The 20,163-nt window shown below is 38.8% G+C and overlaps 1 protein-coding gene across 3 annotated transcripts in view; it reads right to left on the bottom strand.

Moving 5' to 3' along the window:
- The window catches only part of COL6A3 (collagen type VI alpha 3 chain), a 739,239-nt gene that overhangs the window by 579,892 nt on the left and 139,184 nt on the right, over positions 1-20,163 (bottom strand). For all 3 annotated transcript variants that reach the window (XM_044060522.1, XM_044060523.1, XM_044060525.1), the window contains one exon: positions 11,750-12,355. In XM_044060522.1, coding sequence (XP_043916457.1) covers positions 11,750-12,355 — 606 coding nt within the window. The remainder of the gene's footprint in view (positions 1-11,749; positions 12,356-20,163) is intronic.

The raw sequence follows: 20,163 nt of genomic DNA, 5'->3' as shown, positions 1-20,163 counted from the left end.
ATATAGCAAAGTGGTTAAAAGATGAATGCTGTAGAGTTTGTCAGGTGTTTCCTCCGACAGCAAAATGATAACTAGTGTTAGGACATGTGTTGAGACAGCTCTTTTTCAGCATTTACATCTCTGGTCTCCAGGCTAAGAACCAGGAATTTTGTTTAATTAAGTTTAGAGATAACAAAACAAAACAACAAACTGAGTGTTATTGTCAATACCCCCTCTCACACATGTTCCCTTCAAAAAGAACTACCCAAGCAAATTCTTGGGTTACCAGAAATGGTCTGAAATTTAACACAGAAAAAGAGTAATATCACTGCATTTGGCCAAGAACTTATACTCTCAACATATAATACACACAAATAACCCACTGCAAAGTGAAAATGTAGGTCAGGGGCCTTGCAACCTGGATCGACAAGTCCCTCTCCTTTGATCATTATACAGCAACTGCAGTCAGAAAATCCTTCTGCTTAACACATTTGATAGCCAAGAGGACATCATACAGATTTAATTAAGTCACCATTCCCCTACACTAGGTATTTATTTGATCAGTTATTATACTCCCTTTGTTTTTTACCACTCCAGAAAAATCAAACAACTAAAGAAGCCTCAGAGATTACTAAGGAGATTTCAGGTTTAAAGACCCTGAGCTACCAAGAGAGGCTAGACACTCTGTACCTTTACTCAGAATCTTATAGACCCTCATGGGGTAATATCTGCCTTTACTAAGGCATCATTAGAATATTTGTTGTAATTAATCTCCTATATCTTTATCAGTCTAATAGCTTCACACAAAAACCGAACCAGGGACAAAAAAACCTTCACCAGCAGATAAACAGAATGTGATGGAGAGATAGGTTCATTACATATCACCTTTCCCATATCTGGGATATATTTCCCCTGCAAGTTAAGCAATGTGTGACACATTATCTTACTTCAAACACTGGTACTGTTTGAGAAAGGGGATACAGCCTCAGGGTGTGCACTAGCAAGACATAAAAGGTCATGACACCAAATTGCTTTGTAACACCTATGAATTTTAAGAAAGGGCTCGGCTTTAAAGCTTTTTTCTGCACTGCTGCCACTTTTTGGTCAATATAAAGAAATGATGTGAACTAAAACAGTATATTAGCTCCCAACGTAGTAAGTGCCTCTCGGTTGAAATGCAATAACAAGAAATCAGTCCAATAAATATGAACCAAAGGCAAACACAGCAGACCTGAAAATCCAGCGTCTCAATGGAAATCCGATAATTCAAGCTTCCAATAACTAAGTATTGAAGATTCCGTTCACAAAAAATGCTTCGTTTGTATAAAACAGGTTTATTGGAATGCACAAGTTAGTGCTTTCGCATTAGCTTCATCAGACTGTTAAAATTCAAATTAATTTTATTTGCAACCCCTATTTATAAAAACCAGTGATGTATTAATTGAAAGATTCTTCAATTATACTTTTAAAGTTATATTCACTTTCTTTAGTTTAAAATGTGAACGTTAACCTTCAGATATATATAAGCAAGCATATACGTTTCTCATATTTTTTTATAAAGCTTTCACAAGACATTTTTACATGACTATTACAACTATATATTTGTTCGCAACTACTTGGACATTGTGTTAATTCTGCAACATAGTTCATTGCTAATTGTTCAGTTAGCTTACAATGCAGTAATTCATTTTTTCAACAATGCATCATACAAACTTGTTTATAATCTTATTGCTATCTGTATTGACAAGATAGAGGGCTAAGGACTTAAAAAGATTTACCGGTATCTCACATGTCATCTCATCGACTAATAGCTCATTCACAACATTTTGTTAACTCTACAATATAGTTGTTTACTAGTTTACTAGTTGTAGAGGGCAGGAAGATGTCACTTTGGGGACAGTACAGAACAACTCAGATGGGACAGGGAACGGTGAGAAAGTACCCAGTATAAGACCTAATTTTACATCATATGGAGGCGAATGCTTCTGGCAAAATACATCAAGTTGAATGGACAAGAGCACCTATTCCAGTTTCAGGTCATAGATTATGTCAACCCCACTATAAGAGAGGGTGATGTACGTAATACAACAGAACATAAATTAAATGGATTATGAGAATGAGAGCAGATAAGGGCAAAGGACTAAACGACAGGGCAACAATCAAATCCATATTAAAGGCTAGATGGTTAACTACTAGATAAGAAACAAAAGTAAGGATACTGGCATGTATAACTAATTATTGTGATTGGATTGATTGGAATCATAGAAGATGTCAAGCATATATATATATATATATATATATATATATATATATATAGTTGCAATTAATAATTGGCATTGAGGAATGAAACATCAGAAATAAGACCTAAATGGGTAAGTCCTAAATAGAATAAGAGGGATACATGCAATCATAAGTTCATGATATTTTATATATGATCAAAGCAATTAATTGTAGTGTAATTATATCTTTGAAAGGAACATCATGGCTTATATATTGCTAACACAGTCCTGTTCTTAAATAAGATATATGCTCTGACATACACTGTTACAAGTTTGAAGTTAATATGATATGGGCAGTTTAGTATATATATATACACTTAGTAGTAGTAGAATAGGTCAATTGACACTTCTTAAAACAAAACCAATAAAAAGATATACTAATAGAAGGTGTTATCAGGTAGCTTTGAAGCGTTTATAATCCTTTAATAGAATTAATAAGTAAGAACAGCATGACATAATGAGAAGTTATGTACCTACCATAACGTTCCATGTTAGTTGTCTTCTCTCGCCTTCTTTCTTGCTTGATGGGTTCGGCTCCGACTCAGCACTTTGCTAAGCTCGAGAGTCACTTTTACCAGCTCGAGGCAGCCCCATATCCCATGATGCAAGGCGGTAAGTACCCAGATCTCATTTGGTCCCTATAGGCAACAACACCTAGTACAGAAAACTTTCCTAGAAGGAAAGAAAGGCAAAAAGCCTAAAGGATGGGCTATAAAAAAGGCCAGAACTAGCTGGTCTTAAGAAGCAATCTTCCAGATAGGGAGAAAAAAGGTCCCAGGCCAGGCAGCAGGAGGGAGGGTCGCAAGAAAGAAGGTGAGAGAAGACAACTAACATGGAACGTTATGGTAGGTACATAACTTCTCAATGTTAAGTTGTCAATCTTGCCTTCATTCTTGCTTGATGAGACCGCGTCCCTAGCACCTCTATCCTGGGTGGCTCAATGGAACAGACTCTTGAGAACTGTAGAGCCAAAACTGGCTCTATCCCTGGAGGCCAAATCCAATTTGTAATGAGAAACAAAGGTATGAGGAGTGGCCCAAGTGGCTGCTGCACAAATAGTGTCTAATGGAAGTCTAGCCTGAAAAGCTGTGGAAGTGGCTAAGCTTCTGGTTGAATGCGCTTTTGGTTTTGAGCACAGCTGTTTTCCCCTAAGCTGATAGATTTCGCAGATGGTGGAAGAAAGCCATCTAGATAAGGTCACTTTGGAAACAGGAAGGCCTTTCTTATTTTCAGCATAAGAAAGAAAGTGCTGATCGGATTTCCTGAATTGTTTTGTTCTGTCCAAATAATATCTGAGTTGGTGGTGAACATCAAGATAATGTAATTTTTGTTCTGATCTGTTTGAGTAATTAGGGAAAAATACAGGGAGATCAATAGATTGGTTCAAATTAGTTTTTGAAGCCACCTTAGGCAAAAAGGTTGGATTAGTTCTCAAGGATACCCTGTCCTTGTGGAAGACCAAGTAAGGGGGACGAACAGATAGAGCATGAAGTTCTGACACTCTCCTGGCCGAGGTAATAGCAACAAAGAAGAGTGTTTTCCATGAAAGAAACTTCAGGGAACATGAAACAGCTGGCTCGAAGGGAGGAACAATTAAGGATGTCAGCACTAGATTTAGGTCCCATTGAGGAGGAGGACTCCTGACAGGAGGTTTAAGGAGAAAAATTCCTTTTAGAAAGGCTCTACAAAGCCTGTGGGACATAATGTTGTGATCTGCAAACCCGACATGAAAGTTCGAGATAGCAGCCAACTGAACTTTGACCGTGGAAGATGAAGAGCCCGAATGAAAGATTTCCGCTAAGAAATCCAAAACTGCATGAACAGGAGCAGTAAAGGGATCTATATTTTTTGATTTTGTCCAACAAGAGAAGTGTTTGCACTTGCTGGTATAAATCCTTCTAGTAGAGGATTTAAAGGAAGCCACTATGATATCCCTAACAGGATTAGAGATCATATGAAGCCTGGCTAAGGAAGGAAGTGGAGCAACCAAGCTGTGAGGTTGAGAGAAGGAATAGACCGATGCAGCTGACCCGATTGGTGAATCAGAAGGTCTGGCACTGGGTCCAGATGCCACGGCTGCACCAATAGGTGACGATGGAGGAACGGAAACCAAATTTGTCGAGGCCAATAGGGGGCAATGAGAATCATTTTGGCTCTCAAAACGGTGGCTTTCTGGAGTACTTGTGGAATCAACGGAAAGGGAGGAAAAGCATAAAGAAGTCCCTGGGGCCAATCCTGGGTAAGAGCGTCTCTGGGGGGATGGCCTGGCAGTGGGAAGAGAGAAAAGAAGTCTGGGCATTTGCTGTTTTGGGGAGAAGCAAAAAGATCGCAACATGGGCGGCCCCATTCTAGAAAAATCTCCTCCAATATAGATTGTTTGAGAGACCACTCGTGAGGCATGAGAATAGCTCTGCTCAATCTGTCCGCTAAAATGTTGATTTTCCCTGGGATATGCGTTGCTACCAGAAACCGATGAGAGGAGATCGCCCATTGCCAAACTCTGAGAGCTTCTCAACACAAGGGGTAGAACTTGGTTCCGCCCTGTTTGTTGATATACCATACTACAGACATGTTGTCTGTGTGAACTGCAATTGTTCCCAAGGGAAGAAAGTCGTTGAGGGCTTGCAACGTTAAAAGCACTGCTCTCATCTCTAGGACATTTATGTGCAGGTGGTATTTGAACGGTTGCCACGTCCCATGAACCATCCTGCCCTGATAATGACCCCCCCACCCGATCAGGGAGGCATCCGTAGTGACTGTGGCTACCGGGGCCGGGGATACAAAGGGTCTGCCCTGATGAATCTGGGGAGAAGAAATCCACCAGGATAGATGATTTTTGCAAACTTGTGTCACCAGGATTTGGTGACGCATGGGAAGTTGTTGGTAAGACCACTGGGTGAACAACATCCATTGAAGAAGATGCATGTAGAAGCGGGCCAAGGGAAGAAGGGTAATGGCCGCTGCCATGCGGCCCAACACCTTCAGAACCATTCTGGCTTGCATCTTTTTGCTGGCAAGGATGATCCGCACGTGACTTTGGATATCTGAGATTCTTTGGTCTGTGAGGGTTGCTGACATCCGAATAGTGTTTAAGTTTGCGCCTATGAAAGTAATAGACTGGCAGGGCAACAAGGAGGATTTTTTGTAGTTGATCGAAATTCCTAATTGAGTGCAGAGATTTAGGGTGTAATCCCTGGCTTGCAGAAGTTGATGCCTGGTGGTGGCTGAAAGGAGCCAGTCGTCGAGATACGGAAACACCTGGAATCCTTGACGTCTCAGGTGAGCCGTGACCACTGCCATACATTTGGTGAACACTCTGGGGGCTGTAGTGAGACCAAAGGGCAGGGCTCTGAATTGAAAATTACTGGACCCCAGCCGAAAGCGGAGAAACCTTCTGGAGCGTCTGTGAATTTTTATGTGATAGTACGCATCCTGAAGGTCTATTGAGCACATCCAGTTGTCCTTGCCCAGGAAGGGCAAAATTGATTGAAGTGTGACCATTCGAAATCTTGTTTTTCTCACAGACTTGTTGTGTCTGCTGAGATCCAATATTGGTCTCCAGTCTCCCGTCTTTTTGGGGACCAAAAAGAACCTTGAGTAGATTCCGGGCTCTGAATGGTCTGTTGCAACTGGCTGAATGGCCCTTTTTTCTAGAAGCTTTGATACTTCTAACTTTGCTATTTCCCTTAGACCGGGTGGCACATCTGGAAGGGAATTTTTGTGATTGAAAGGACTTTCCTCGAAAGGAATCTTGTATCCCTCGGATATGATCGACTGTACCCATCTGTCTTGTGAGAGGGAACACCAGGCTTCAGGGTACAGCGATAGTCTTCCCCCGACTGCCTCCAAGGATGGACAGTCGGGCAACATCTCAGGGATGCTGGAAGGGCTTGTCAGAGAGAGGCTCTCTGCTTCCCTGGTTTTGTGGACCCCCTCTGCCTCTAGGGCGGCGTCTGTTATTATTACCCCCTCTGCCTCTAGGGGTAAACTGACCACGTGTGTCTGGCGTGACTTCCTGGGATTTACGGAACCACATTTTTCTGCCCTTCTGACCTTTGGGGTAAGGTCTAGAGGGGGTAGAAAAACAGACCCCTACGGCAGAAAGAGTCTTGCCATCCTGCTCACACCTGGTCAATGTATCCTTCACTTGAGGGCCAAACAAAGCTGACCCATCAAAGGGAGAATTCGTGAAGGATGCCTTAAAGGGATCTGCAAAATTACAGAGCCGCATCCAGGATTGACATCTGAGAGCCACTCCTGTACCTGCAGCTCTACTCGCTCCATCTGCTGCATACGAAATCAGCCGCATGGAGGAGTTAGCTATAGAATTAAGGATTCCTAGCTGAGAAGCTATCTTTTCTTGAGCCCCTGGAGCTGTAGGATCCTGTACTACTTCACCTAGTTCTTTAAGGATGTCCCTTTGGAGTCTGGTGAAGTGACATAAATAGTTCAGCGAACGCATGGCAAAGGTCGCTGAGGAGAACATCCACTTACAATACCTGTCCATGGTCCTAGAATCCTTATTAGGAGGATGGACTGGTACGGAAGGATCTGCAAGTTCCTTCTTAGTGGCGGCCGCCACCACAATGGCATCAACAGGGACACCTTTTGTAAGGAATTGCTTTTCAGAAGGGGCTGTAATAAATTTAGATGGCCTCCTAGGAACTGGCTCTACAGAATCAGGAGCAGCCCAAGCCTTCCGAGCAATAACCTCCATAAGGGGGTCAAAAGGAGGAGACACCCAGGAGGTGGAGGGTCGAGATCCAAACGCCTCTAGGTATACCGACTCATCCTCGGAGGGATTTATGGAGGGCCAGTTTCCCCTCTGTTTTAGGAGTTCCAGGATGTCTGAAAAGGAGACATCCTCAGAGGGGGATCTTGGGGATCCCTCCGACTCATCTAAGTCGGTATCTGAAGTGGTAGACTCAGGGGAGTCCAGGTGTTTCCTCTTACAAGTCCTCTTGCGCGGAGGATCTCCTGACTGGTCAGGAGAATCCTCGGAAGAGGGGGTTCTTCCCAGTGGGGAAACCTGAGGCGGTGGATCTCTAGGTCCGGGAGCAAGAGAGAGGGAAGAGATATCGACAGGCACCGTAGAGGGAGGAGCTAAGGGAATAGACTGCTGACTGAGCCCAGTGGCCAGCACACTCTTCATCACCTCAAAGGCTCCCCTCCCAGGGAGATCCGAGAGAACCCGTTCTGAAGAAACTGGGACTCCCGGGCCCACCGAAAGGGAAGGCTCCGAGGCAGATGTCGGAGCCGAGCTCACCAAGGCCGAAGCTCCAAGGGGAAGAGCGGGGTCGGACAAGGGTCCGATGCCACTCACCCCCTCAGAGGAGACCAGGGAAGCCCGACCACCGAATCCCTCCAAGGAAGGTCTCGAGGAGGAGATAAGAGTAGATGCTGAAGGTGCAGAAGGAGGGGGTATCTGCCCCTCAGCCATAGCCGTAACTATTCCCGTAGACTCCAGCTCCAAACTCTGGGGTAGAGTCGAAGGAGGAACTTGAAGGGGGTGTGGACTAATAGTCGTCTGTTGAGACGGACTATGAAGCATCTGGGCCAGTGCCTGTGATTTTAATAATCTGCTTACCACCCTCTCTAAATCATGGTCTGATAACCTGGAAGACCTAGATGATTGGCTCCGATGGCTCCGTTCCGAAAGAAGAGGTGAGGCCGGAGCTGACAGAATCGGTTCCAAAGAGGGAGACCTAGACCTCTTCCTCGAAGGAACCATCGGAGCCGACAAACCCACGGATCTAGTCGGAGCCGATAACCTTTCGGCTCAGAGTGTAGATCTAGATGCATCGGCTCCAGCCGGAGCCGATGCAGGCATCGAAATAGTGGTGTCGGAGCCGGTCGGCGCCGACACCGAAGCCTGGGCCACATGGTGGTCGGAGCCAGTCAGAACCGACACCAAAGTGACCATAGTAGTATCGGCACCGATAGCCATCGGTGCCGAGGATTTAGCCAAGGTCGGATCGGCTCCAGCCGGAGCCGATCTCGACTCCAACAAAGTCGGAGCCAAGGCCGAAGACTTAGATACAGAAGCCTGGGCCTTAGTCTTGGAAGGCTTTCCCGGAGCCAATTTGGCCGGGGAGCCCTCTGGTTTAAGGAGTCCCCTTAAAATGAGCTTGTTTCTCCTTTCCTGCAGGACTCTCTGGCTAAAAGAGTGACATATTGCACAGGAGTCCTGCAGGTGGAGAGGTCCCAGGCAGTATAAACAAGAAGTGTGACCGTCTGTCAGAGACATCTTCTGACAGCACGAGTCACACTTCTTGAAGCCTGAGACCCTCTGCTCTTTGGACATTATGGTTACACAAGCAGTACACACACAGTCCCAAAACAGACAATTAAAATTAAAGATAACAAGTAAAAACCTCACACACACACACACACACACCCTGACAGGGGAGGGGGATGGGAGGGAAAGAAAGGCCTGACTAAAACAATGAAGATGGAAGAATAAAGTTAGTCAAAAAGGGGCTTACAATTAACTAAAAGTGAAAGATTTTTAAGAAAAATGATTTTTTTTTATCTGATAGGGGTAACTAGCAGTTTAAATATAAACACTTACCAGGAACTGGTAAAAGGAGGACCTCATCAGCGAAGCGGCAAACGAGATCTGGGTACTTACCGCCTTGCATCATGGGATATGGGGCTGCCTCGAGCTGGTAAAAGTGACTCTCGAGCTTAGCAAAGTGCCGAGTCGGAGCCGAGGATCGGCTCCGAACCCATCAAGCAAGAATGAAGGCGAGATTGACAACTTAACATCAATCAGTTTCGGCAATGTATGAGTCCCCCTGGTCAGTTGACGCATACACACCTATAAGGCAGTGAGCCCAGATTAAGTATATCTATGAAAGCATCAAATTACATTAATACAATAGTACTAAGAAAAAAAAATTAGAAGGTGCTCCCTAATTCAGTAATTATGTAAGTAGAAAGGCATATACAATGTCAGCTGAATAGTCAACGGACTGTAAAAATATATATATTTATACACTTTCAGTGTTCATGAAAATATTAGCATGACGTTTTGGTTAATGGAGCAACATTAGTAACGCTATCAAGGCAGGTGATAAATGTACGAGTGGCATACACAGATGGTACTTTCATATCACATATTTAGAGATTTGGTTATGCAGCAGCATTTCAAATGCATTTGATTAGTTTTAACATAGGGCGAAAATAGATAGATTACACTATGAGCAGCCCATAATGCACTAGAAGCCAGTTACTTCATGGCTAGCATATTAATTAGGTTATATGAATAGTTACAAATAATTATACCATGACCCCACATTGTAAATCGACTTATACTAATGGAAAAAGGTCCGATCGCCCGGACTTTTTCCATTAGTATAAGTCTTTTTTTAAAACACTGTCTCACTATGTTAAGAGAGTTTAACATAGCGACACAAGTTTAAAAAAAGCAATGGAGACTTCCGTTGCTTTTTTTAAAACTGTCTCGCTATGTTAAACTCCTTTGACATAGCGACACAGTGTGTAAAAAGCAACGGAGATCTTGCTTTCTCCGTTGCTTTTTTTTTAAACCTGTCTCGCTATGTTAAATGGGTTTAACATAGCGAGACAGCTTTAAAATAAGCAATGGAGATCTCCTTTGCTTATTTTAAAGCTGTCTCGCTATGTTAAACCCATTTAACATAGCGAGACAGGTTTAAAAAAAAGCAACAGAGAAAGCAAGATCTCCGTTGCTTTTTACTGTTTTGCTATGTTACGCTGTCTCACTATGTTAAACCCATTTAACATAGCGAAACAGTAAAAAGCAATGGAGAAGATCTCCATTGCTTTTGCCCACAGCTCTGATGTACTGCGTAGGCTTATGCATGCGCAGTACATCAGAACTGCCGCGGATAACAGACAGCGGTGGAAGGGCAGCAAGGAGGCATTATACAATGCCATTATTTAAGAAAAGTAATTATTATTTTTCTTAAATAATGTCATTGTATAATAGCAATAACCCACTTCTGGGTGTGGGTAATGCTGGACTTACCCACGGTTGGCTTTGTTTGGTCCCGAGGGCGAACCATGCCAACCGTGGGTAAATCCAGCATTACCCACACCCAGGTGTGGGTTATTGCTATAATAACTAACCTGTATTTTTATATAGCAGTTATTTATATGAGTCTAATTAGTTTAGGATTTGAGCGAGCCAAAGGTTGGCTGGTGTTGTTGTGAGTTAGGAATTGCTGGATGAGGTGACAGATGAGACATGTGTGAGTGTATCTTAGTTTCCAGCCTGCCATTACGTGAATACAAATACTTGCAAGGATCTAATCAAGTTTTGCAGGATGCACTTCTGATATAATGAATTACTGTATGGTAAGCTAATTCAACAACTAGTAAACAACTATGTTGTAGAGTTAACAAAATGTTGTTGTGAATGAGCTATTAGTCGATGAGATGACAGGTGAGATACCGGTAAATCTTTTTAAGTCCTTAGCCTGCTATCTTGTCAATACAGATAGCAATAAGATTATAAACAAGTTTGTATGATGCATTGTTGAGAAAATGAATTACTGCATTGTAAGCTAACTGAACAATTAGCAATGAACTATGTTGCAGAATTAACACAATGTCCAAGTAGTTGCGAACAAATACATAGTTGTAATAGTCATGATAAAAATGTCTCGTGAAAGCTTTATAAAAAAATATGAGAAACGTATATGCTTGCTTTTATATATCTGAAGATTAACCTTCACATTTTAAACTAAAGAAAGTGAATATAACTTTAAAAGTATAATTGAAGAATCTTTCAATTAATACGTCACTGTTTTTTATAAATAGGGGTTGCAAATAAAATGAATTTGAATTTTAACAGTCTGATGAAGCTAATGCGAAAGCACTAACTTGTGCATGCCAATAAACCTGTTTTATACAAACGAAGCGTTTTTTGTGAACTGAATCTTCAATACTTAGTTATTGGAAGCTTGAACTATCGGATTTCCATTGAGACGCTGGATTTTCAGGTCTGCTGTGTTTGCCTTTGATTCATATTTATTGGACTGATAAAGAAATGATCAAAAACTCTGAAGTGCAAAAAAAAAAGACAATGAAGATGAACTCCTAAAGGTGAAACTGCATATACCCTTAACAAATATAAACATACAGTGCTACTGTATAAGGATTATTGTTTTTTGAAACATTTCATTAATGATTAGTATTTTTCTGCCTTTCACTGGATATACAGTTGAGTGCAAAGCTATATTAAACAATGACATGCAAGATTGTGAATACATATGACACAAGTGTATGTGTGTGAACATATATACACATAAATATCATCTCACTCTATATCCATACATAATATACACATATACACATACATGTATTTCAGAGAACAACAGAAACAGAGCTTGTGTGTTGAATGTATGATGTCTGTATGCTTGTCTTGAAGTAGTGAAGTAGCTCATATAATCATTTACTTGAATTCAACCACTATCAAAAAATATGTAGCAAGGATCATACAATACCTGTATAAACTGTTGGTCCTTCTGTTGTTGCTATTACTCCACTTAGAGTTTTTAAAGGAGTCAGGACATTGTCTCTTATGGTCGCCAGCTGCGGTAACTCTCTGACATAGAAAATGGATTCAGACGCAAGTGTAATTTTACCTAGCTCCGCTTCATCTGCAGCTTTACCACCAACAGCAAGAACAAAAATTCCAGCATTCTTCAACTCTTGTGCTGGCAGTTCAACACTGTCTTTTGATTTACCACCAGTGAGAAGAACCAGGAGCTGTGGTATATTTTCCTCAATTCTGCTGCCTGCATTCCTTGTGAATAAGTTGTTACGGGCATATTGTAAGGCAGCACCGATATTTAGTGACCTTCCTCCAGCCAATTTAATTTTCTTGACAGCATTTGCAGCTTCCGCTTTAGTTTTGTGCTTATTAAAGTCAAATTCGATAGTCACACCATCTGAGAAGTGTGCCAAAGCAACTCGAATTAAATCTTCCCCAATTTCCAATCTTTGAATAAGACTCGCAACAAAATTTTTGATTTGAACAAAATTTACTCCCCCCAGTGCACTGCTGCTGTCAATCAGGAACAGTATGTCTCTAGGGTTCACATTAATTACTACAAATGGAACAAAAAACAAATTATATGAATTAGAAGTGTGTCATACTGACATAATAGTAGACATAGTCAAGAAACTAACTAGGTCAGATAATATGACTGTAAACTGTAAAGGTTACAAAGATTTTTAACTTGGTGCAATCATCCTACAGATGTTAGTCTTTAGAGAGGACAATCTGCTATAACTCTTATTTGACAATTGTTTAAAAGCACAGTCCAATTTATAGGTGAAAAGTGGGCAAGTACATTACTGTTCATGATATTGTTAGTTGTCTTGTCATTTCATTGTTGAGCATGAGCTCAAATCCACCAGGTTTGTGTTGTATTCTTCAATAGTCAGATTCATGTTTGATCAATGGAATACCTCTGAGGATATGAAAACTCAGTTTTTATTATTTTATGAGCAATATGGGGTTTATGCCACTGCACTGATATAAAGACATAAGAACAGATTACAGTAACATGAACAATAACAGAACGGAGCAAATGAGATGTATTTTTATTTTACAGTACCTTTCAAAACTCAAGACACTGAACAAATTAAAATAAACAAAACATCATCAACTTCAAATTCAATTAACATTACTATAATGTTTATGCCTAAAAACAGTGTAAAAAGTCTAAGTGAGGAATTACTAGAAAATTGCAAGAAAATAAGTAATCCAAAATATTACAACAAACTTTTAATGTATTATTTAGGCCAATGCACGCCGAGTATGTTTAAGTAGCCACTAGTGAAATATTCAAGCTGTAACTAAATTAAATATTTTATTTTTTTACATCGGATTAACATCTGAGAAATAACCAGTAGCCACATGCAAGCAAAACAATTACTGACATCAATTAAAATATAAATCTGTGGAAATAACAACAGGCAAAAAATTCCAAGCAGTGATGCATTCAGCAGAACTACAATCAGACATGGTTCACAACTGCAATTTAAGCAACATGAGGACTGTCCCAAACACTGATTCAATAAACCAAAAATAAATAGGAAAAACTCTTTTAATCAGAAATATACCCAGGGGCCGCCATTAATTAAATTCAGATTCAGTGCAACACTCAAAACACTGCAGCAATAGTCACGAATGCCATATCAGCTGTCCCAAAAACACCAAAGTCTGCCAGGACAATAACAAGCAATAGTTCAGGAACAAAGACATTTGAAAATTCTGAATTGCAATCAGAAATGTAGCAAAAGCAGTTTGGAATATTGACAGTTGCTGCAACCTGGAAACTTCTGAATCTGGAAACTTACAAGCCAGGAAGTATGGAAACATAATCACTGAAGGGAAAGTCAAAAACACAAACATGAGTAGAGCAGTCACAATCAATGAAGTAACATGTTATAACTAGCAAAGAGCCTCAAGACCACAACATCAGAACAGTAGATGAATTCTAAGATGTCTGTAACAGTCCTGAGCATCAAAATGATGACTACTGTAAATGTAGAAGCTAAAATATAGTAGAGTCTAGGATCAACCTAGAAAACTATCTGCCATCATTTTACACCAATGTATGCACAATTTACAAAACTGTATTTTACTCATTTTATTTTGTTTTATTTTCCATTTGTACACTGGGATAGAGCACTGATCCACATGGACCTATCATATGCCCAGCCTATGGGAATTACAAAAGAGATGCAAATGTTTCTTAGGGTAAAACAATCATCCTAAATCATTATAATTAATAATCAGAGATCCATATAACCTTTGGCTCATCTTCTACCTCAAAGATTATATCACCTTTCCTCTTGTCCATATTTATAACACCTGTATTACTAAAATATTTTGCTTTTGACATGAAAAGCAGCCTTAATCAAAGCCTTACGTAAACAACCCAATTCAACCACCATTTCTCAACACTGTCCTGTGTCATTTCTACTCAAATTAAACAAGATACTTAAGAAGTTAATCTACACCCAGAACTCTGGTTATAGCAAATAGTACAATCTACTGTACATTAAACAACATGATTTTTAGACTGGTTGCAGTACAATGACTGTTTTCTGGTCACCTACTGATGAAATATTAACTAACATGGATAAAGGTAATCTCACATAGGTAATATTGATAGATAAAATGCCTTTGACTTGATTAACTACTCACTCCTATTCATCCACATATTATTCCTTGGTGTAAGTCTCTCTGTTCAGCCATCATTTTGAATTAAGACTGTGTAATACTTCCCCCCCATTCACCCCTGTCATCAAAGGAATTCCTCAAGCTTCCATTCTGGCACCCCTTCTCTTTTTAATCTTCTTAAACAAACTACCCACTGACCTCTCCTACCTACTACTTATATTGGACAGATGATAGGTCTTATTCATAGCATTCTCTCCCCTCCTACATGCAGCATCCACTTCCAAAAGATCTAGATACACTTAGCAACTGCATTAACTACAATAGAGCTTTTCTAAATGATTTAAGAACTAAGGCCACATTATTTGGACTAAGACAGAAACTTTCCAAATTCTCAAACTCTTGACATATAGTACGCTTCAACAATGAACTCACTGATACAAATAACCTCCACTCTACAGTAACACTCAAAAAAGCTAAATGTCTACCTCCCAAATAAAGGGTGGATCTTTCAGCTGTTCCACAGTAATTTGAGCTTATACTCTTAGAATACTTTCCTCCTCTAGCTGCAACACTTGCACTAAAATCTCCAGTCTGCAGCCTAAAAAATCAAACACATTTTGGTCCAATATTACATAATTCAAGGACGAACCATCACTGCCCTAAGCGAAGCTTTTCTTTTCTAGGACTTAAACTGTGGGATTCACTACCTCTAAACCCAAAAGAGCTAACATTTTAGTCCAAATGTAGGTCTCATCTTAAAAAGAGTTATCTCTTCAAAGAAGCAAATTGCAACGGCATTATTTCAGATTATATTACCTAATATATTGACAACCAAGGCACCATTTTCAGTTAAACTACTGTTGACTACTTATGTTTCATATACTGTGATAGTTTGACACTTTTCATACTCCTCACTCCACCTTAACCCATTTTTTTTATTGTAAATACTTGTTTTTGTCTTCCCAGTGTATACTGTATTTTGTACACCCGAGATTACTTTTTAAAACTTTTTAAACACAACTTTTTTATCTAAAATAATTCAATATGCAACAAATAAAGTGCTAAATGCTAATTATCATAGTGTTGTAAAACAGAGAAACATATTTTTAACTTGCCTTGGCTCTAGATGATTGCTGCTGTTGAAGTGACACCCCAACCCCAGGTGCAAAAATGGAAAACAGGGGTTGTGAATGGATGGATGGATGGATGGATGGATGGATGGATGGATGGATGGATGGATTTAAATACCACAACACTGAGGCAATCCATGAGATGTTGAGGCAGCAGACTGAATAATATCAGAGCCCTGACAGAAAATTCTTGAAAGCCTATTTGCTAGTGGAAACACTATCGATAATGCAATTAAGTACAGATTGTTATGGTCAGGCAATTGGGTGTCAGTAGATCTATTTAACAGGTGTGTCCAGACTATAAACACCACAATAACTTAACACTGACATCTTAAAGTCCAAGCAAACTAACTCATGTAGGACTACAATAGATAACAGGAAAATAACCAAAATGTATCAATCCATTTCCCAGATAAGCTATTTTGTTTTTTATTTATTTATATATTTATTGACATTTGCTTACCGGGAAGGTTGACTGGCCCCTTTTCAGTGGGGGCCCAGGGAGAAAACACAATACATTACATTGTTTTGTGTGTGTGTGTGTGTGTGTGTGTGTGTGTGTGTGTGTGTATGTATATATATATATATATATATATATATATATATATATATATATATATATATATATATATATATATATATATATATATATACAGTAACAGTTATAATTGTTTACAATTTAATATACATATGTCTGAATTTTACACAAGATGAAAAGAACTTGTAGGTCTAAACTTGTGAGAAACTAGTGGCTTATACATTGAATAATTATCACATAGTCAAAGTTTTTTTAAAAAAGAAGACTTGATCAGAACTGAAAAATGCCATTGAAATAGCACAATATGTAACCCAAAAGAAATCATATGATCAAATCACGTCAAACCCAAAATGAAAAGACATATATATGTAAGCATATAAATATGCAAGCATATATCTAAAATGCATTACAGAAAATAAACCATAAGCAGACTACTTCTCCTTAACCTACTTTGATTTAGGAAAACTTTTAGCGTTAATAAAGTAATTCAAGCCTGGGGCCTTACTGACATTTAATGTAATCTGCCAATAAATCTCCAAAATGTCCAATATATTATTTAGAGCCTCAACTTTTCCATCATCCTGAATATTATCTGTAACAAAGAACATAAACTTATTAAAATCTAGACATTTTAAATAATGTTTAAATGATGCATTATTGAATTTCTTATTTCAAACAGCATACCAGTACTCACATAATCTGATAATCTTTCTCCCTAGTCTTACCTGCACTCAAAGGTGTTTCAAAAATCTCTTTGTCTTACTAACATAAAAAGTAGTACATGACAAACAAGTAGCAGAGTAGTCTAACCCTTCACTATTATAGTCATAGCTACACTGCACAGTAATGTTTCAATCAAAATGAGATAAGAATAAGGTGGTACTTGGATTAATATGTTTATACCATTTACAGTTAAGGCAAGGGTAGCTACCAACTTTACTTAAATGAAAACCCTGAAACACAGATGTGTACTCGTGTTCCAATAAATTATTGTCAAAACATCTCCATTAAATGAAGCTAGAGATACCATCAACTTTAACAAGCACTTCAAGATACCCCATAAAAATCCTTCATCTGTCAATTAAGATATTCTTAATGGTTATCACATCAACTCTTAAACATAATGGAAATGGATGGATGTGATCATAGCCTGTAGTATCACAAATATCACTTGTCTAAACAAGTGGGTTTGTAAATGCCCTGCACCTGCTGTGTCACCATGTCAAAATCTCCTCAATAAAAACAGCCAAATAACCTCTATCTAAAAATTTTTCTCAAGAAAGAAAATTCCTTATTGAACTTAAAATTACCAGAGGTAAGTTAAAATTCTAACAGCTTGATTTTTTTAATAACATTTCTTCTGATTTGCAATGGGTGTGCACTGGAAGTGTGTGTCTGTAGTGCTTACATTTTTTTTCTAAACAAACTAGATGTAAAAAAGGAAAAGAAATGGTGTCATCTAAAATGTTAATTCTACCAGAATCTACTCTTGAAAGTAAAGTCTAAACCCTCCCATCTATGATTCATTTTTATAATAAAACCATTGATATTAGCCAAAGTAATATCCATTATAAAACAAGTCATCGATGAAATGGATGTAAAGTAAAACTTCCTTTAAAAAGTTAGTTTGAAACAAAAATGTCCTTTCCCACTCATCTAACACCAAATTAGAGAAACAGGGGCAAGAGCTGCACCCATGGCCCTTCCCTTAATTTATTTAAAATAATGCCATTAAAAATAATAAAAGTGTCAAACCAATTCTAAAAGACAACACGAAAGGGTAATGTCCTTATGACACCCTGCACTGGCCCAGTAATCAAGGACCCTCAACCCTCACTACTAGCACCAGTGAGGGACATGCACATTGAGAAGATGACAAGTACACACAGAGTAACGTAAAATTTCCCTTAAGAGCACACAGAGATCATAGTCAGACTGGGGCTGGTTTTTCTCTCTTTCTCCAGATCCCAAATAAGACTCCTTCCCACTGGCATAGCTATAGGGTTAAGATCTCAGCTGAGTGGTCAAGCCAAAACTTCTAGCAACATCTTTGTCCAACTACTGCTTTCTGTACTTGCCCAAGTAGCTGACACATACACACTTTGAGATTTGATGTATATACAAACATACAGAGACTCCTGGTAAGGCTGGCACAGGTTTACTAGCTATGCCCCCTTCTACCCAGACTATAAATTAATTATCACTGCCACCAACCACCCTTACTTATCACCTACTATAATAAGGCCCTTACAAAGGGTGACCAATCCTACTGTGTGATGTTACTATTATCCAAATAGTAAGTGTGACCAAGACTTGCAAGGCTATTTAAGGGTGGCCTGTACAGTGCCACCAAATACATATGGAAGTACTCTAAGAGATTAAATATCTCTAAACAAACCAGCCAGAATTAAAAGGTCTAAGTATATTTAATAATAAATAATAAAAGAACAAGACAATACTCAATAACCCAACACAGTGACAGTAGAGTTCAGAATCACAGGAAATATGTTAAAACAACATTGCAGGACAGTCTCAAATAAATACAGAAAACATCTAAACTAATCCTACTATATTCCTATCTATGTCTAAGAGAAATACTATACCTAAATCTTACTTACAGAGGAAGGCAAATACAGATGAGAAGTGCTGAATGGTTGTTTTCAAGTCCAAAGACAAGATACAAAATGCCCAGACTTTTTCTGAGAGTTCTTAAATTAATAATAAAACATTACTGCTGGGTCAGCTAGATGACACCACAATTTGTCACCTCCCCTCAGTTCTCAGGCTAACAGATACCAACAGAATTTAAAATGTCTCTGTGCAAAATACTTATCTCTCAGATGTGCAGATGCTAGGAAGTCACAGAGAAACAAAAGCACTCTACATCTGAAACATAGCAACTATTTTTGTTTCAAGACAATTGAAATATCTTCTAGCTGTAGACATCCTGTCTTCTTTCTATATTAACTAACCTTATAGGATATTGTAAACTCTTTACTTTTCAACTTATTTTCTTAGAGTTTTGCAAGTTAACTCTATATGTTCCAACTTCTACTCTGAAAACACACATCTGCACAGATATAGTTTATAGACATTTCTGCTCTTTTCCAGCAGGGTACACTGTGGTTACATTCTTGAAGCTCAATACATAACATACAGTTAAACACACTTCTGCACCAGTAGTTTAATATCCACATAACATATAGTTCTCTTATATCTGTAAGACAAGCCTATGAATCATATTAATATTCACAAATGACATACAATTATTTACAAAATTCCAGATAGCTGGACTAGCAGTATTTCCTTTAGTCACATTTCTATATAAATCATATTAATATTTTCAAGTAACATATAATTATTTACAAAATTCCAGATAGATGGGCTGGCAGTGTTTCTGTTTGTCATAGTCCTTATTAGCAAAATTAATGATATTTGAATGAAAACTCCTAACAAAATCTATACAAGCTTCATAAGGAATTACAATATATAAAAAAGTGGCATCTGCTTTGTCAAGAAATTAGACATTGTTATTTGTGGTTGCATGTCTGGCTGAGTTTTTGTACATAATTTCAGATTATCCGGTGTATTATATGTCAGCATGACTCACTATGATATTGTAAATAAGTTCTTATATGTGATTTATAATCTGTTTGTACAGAATGTTTAAAGAATTGAACAGTGTCCTTTTATATTTCTGAATGCACATGTTTGTGAAGAAAGATTCTAACGGCAAACTATCTCAGATTCAGCTGATCAGCAGATGATGTCATCGGAATGTTGGCAGTTATGGGGGGCGTGGCCAAGGATGAACACAGGATAGCAGCAGATTTCTTCAGCTCCACCAATTTCATTACACTGACAGGAATTAATTACTTAAAAAATTAATTTTTGAAGTAATTTTCTTTCTAAATATGTTTGTTTTATATAGTTCTTGGACTATATCTAAAAAAGAAAGGAAATCTTAACAATATTCCTGTCAGAAATCACTTTGGAAATTTTCCTGTCAGTTTATCAGTCTGAAATGAGTTCCAGTAAGACAAATTCTCAAGA

This window comes from Protopterus annectens, chromosome 2.part0 (assembly GCF_019279795.1).
Source record: "Protopterus annectens isolate FY-2018-M chromosome 2.part0, PAN1.0, whole genome shotgun sequence".
Classification (NCBI taxonomy): domain Eukaryota; kingdom Metazoa; phylum Chordata; order Ceratodontiformes; family Protopteridae; genus Protopterus; species Protopterus annectens.
This window is presented reverse-complemented; position numbering and strand designations above follow the sequence as displayed.